This window comes from Limulus polyphemus, unplaced genomic scaffold (genome assembly GCF_000517525.1).
Source record: "Limulus polyphemus unplaced genomic scaffold, Limulus_polyphemus-2.1.2 Scaffold5360, whole genome shotgun sequence".
Classification (NCBI taxonomy): domain Eukaryota; kingdom Metazoa; phylum Arthropoda; class Merostomata; order Xiphosura; family Limulidae; genus Limulus; species Limulus polyphemus.
This window is the reverse complement of record NW_013670970.1, coordinates 21,732-23,794: the sequence shown is the minus strand read 5'-3', so window position 1 is coordinate 23,794 and position 2,063 is coordinate 21,732. Positions and strand designations below refer to the sequence as shown.

At 37.7% G+C, this 2,063-nt stretch overlaps 1 protein-coding gene across 7 annotated transcripts in view; it reads right to left on the bottom strand.

The window, feature by feature from the left end:
• Positions 1 to 2,063, bottom strand: part of LOC106472475 (zinc finger protein 585A-like) — a 43,103-nt gene that overhangs the window by 26,426 nt on the left and 14,614 nt on the right. For 6 of the 7 annotated variants that reach the window (XM_022401050.1, XM_022401048.1, XM_022401049.1 and 3 more), the window contains one exon: positions 1,743 to 1,849. The exons of the other annotated variant lie outside the window; for it this stretch is intronic. In XM_022401050.1, the coding sequence (XP_022256758.1) occupies positions 1,743 to 1,849 (107 nt within the window). The remainder of the gene's footprint in view (positions 1 to 1,742; positions 1,850 to 2,063) is intronic. 7 annotated transcript variants of the gene reach the window in all.

The window sequence follows — 2,063 nt, the reverse complement described above, 5'->3', positions numbered from 1 at the left end:
TCTTGATTTATATAATCTGAGGAACAAAGAGATGGGCAATAATCCCCTTCTTCTTTACTCACAATAGTCCAGTAGTCAGTAACATCTAGGATGGGTATATTTATAATGCAATATACTGCAACATGAACCAAACAGCAGTCTTGTGGAACACATCATCTCCACAGTGGGTATTATAAACCTTGATGGTATGGTTATGTTGGCTGATCTAGCTCCTTTCTACACCATACCTCCCAGTAATCAGCCTGCAGGAGATGGTATTACTGCAATTCTCAAGTTCATTAGTATTCTGTGCAAGGCCATACAGTGCAAATTTGTTTGCTGGTCTAGCTCCCTTCCAAAACCAGCTCTCCCGGGAACTGCACTTGCAGGAGATAATAAGATTGGGGTTCCCCATTTGATAAGTGTACCTGAAGAGGCACCACTCACTATGGAGAGGGATTGAATATAGAAGAGATATGTGGCCGTGTAAGGGAAAAGAAAGAAAGAAAAAAGAAAATTACCAATTCACAGTTGAATTATGTGTAGTATGGCTATAGGTTGAATGCAATATCCAGATGAGGAAGAAAGAGCTACATGATGAAGGTTATGGGAGATGAAAGTACTGGAAGTGGTGCACTTGCCAGTCTGGATGATTTATACTAAGGAAAAACATAGATGAGCAGCCATGGAAAAGGTAAGATGTCGATTGTGTTCAGATGACACCTGGAAAACATTTTGGGATTTGGGCAAAAAAGAACAGGAATTAAGTTTTGAGGGATAAATGGGAGAAGGAACAGGGAAAAAACATACCCAAGTCAAAGGCAATTGGTTATGTGTAGAATCGTGATGGGAGAGAGATGATATCCACATGAGAGAGATACAGCCAGATAATGAGCAATGAAGGAATAGGGAGTAGTGTACAATTGGGCCTGAATGATTTCTTCCAAAAGATATCAAAGATGAGCTGCCAAATAATGGTTATATTCAGAAGAGAAGAAACATTGAGGAAACAGCAAAGTTCCATTGATAAGTCTAAGTATGCCAGCATAAGGAGTTAATGAACCCAACTGCTTGTGTGACAGGGGATAGATCATGGGAAATAGAATGGTTCCCGGGAATAAAAGGTTAGGAACATGAACCCTGAAAGGAAGCAGTACATGCCACATAATATCATAGGAAGCGAACCAGACAATGAAGCCAATCGGGATCAGAATGGGAGTGCATGATAGGGGTGGAAGATAAAGAAATGGGTTTGAAAGCCAAATGGCCTTCCCAGGTAACAGAGATCTTATGGAAGAGGTACCAGTCTGGATATGTGACAATATATGAGGAATGGTAAAGGATTCTAGTAACATTAAAAGCATAAATATCCAGTTCACAATGTCCACAACCTAGGAGAAACACAAACACGTAATTAACCACACACCTGATTAACCAGCTGCAAAAATAAAGTGTTAAGTTAAGAAGGTGCTGAAAAGAGTGAATCCAATTTTCTTCTCCATGATTGTATTCATCCTCAGAAACATTCTCATGCTGAAAAAGAAATCACCAGCTGAATGTAGGAATCTAACTCCTTGTGAATTAAGGCCCGTACCTCTTCAGCGCCATGTCCATTCTTGTAGATAATTCAATAAACTTGTGACTAGAAACATCTTATCACTTGTCTGATTCCAGGTAGCTGATCTTCTGAAAGACATCATTATAAATACTCAATCATTTTTCTCTAATAACAAATCTGTACAAGTTTATAATTTACAAATTACCTCAGTCTTCACTTGTACTTCATTATAATTCTCTTCCCACTCTTCTTTCATGACACCAAGCTCACAAATTATCTGTGAAGATCTTTCTTCTAAGGAAACCACTTCTCCTGAAGATAAACAGAATATATTTTATGTATCACTATGGTAACAAATTCTCTACACAATCAATTGACAGATCAACAATAAAAATTGTATATTTATATCCCTTAGTTTTTAAACTTCAGCACATGTTAAGCTCCACATGTTAAGTTCCAGATAGAACATATTTGTAACACTGTTACGTTACCATTTTGGTATTGAGTTGAATTATATTTGTTAACA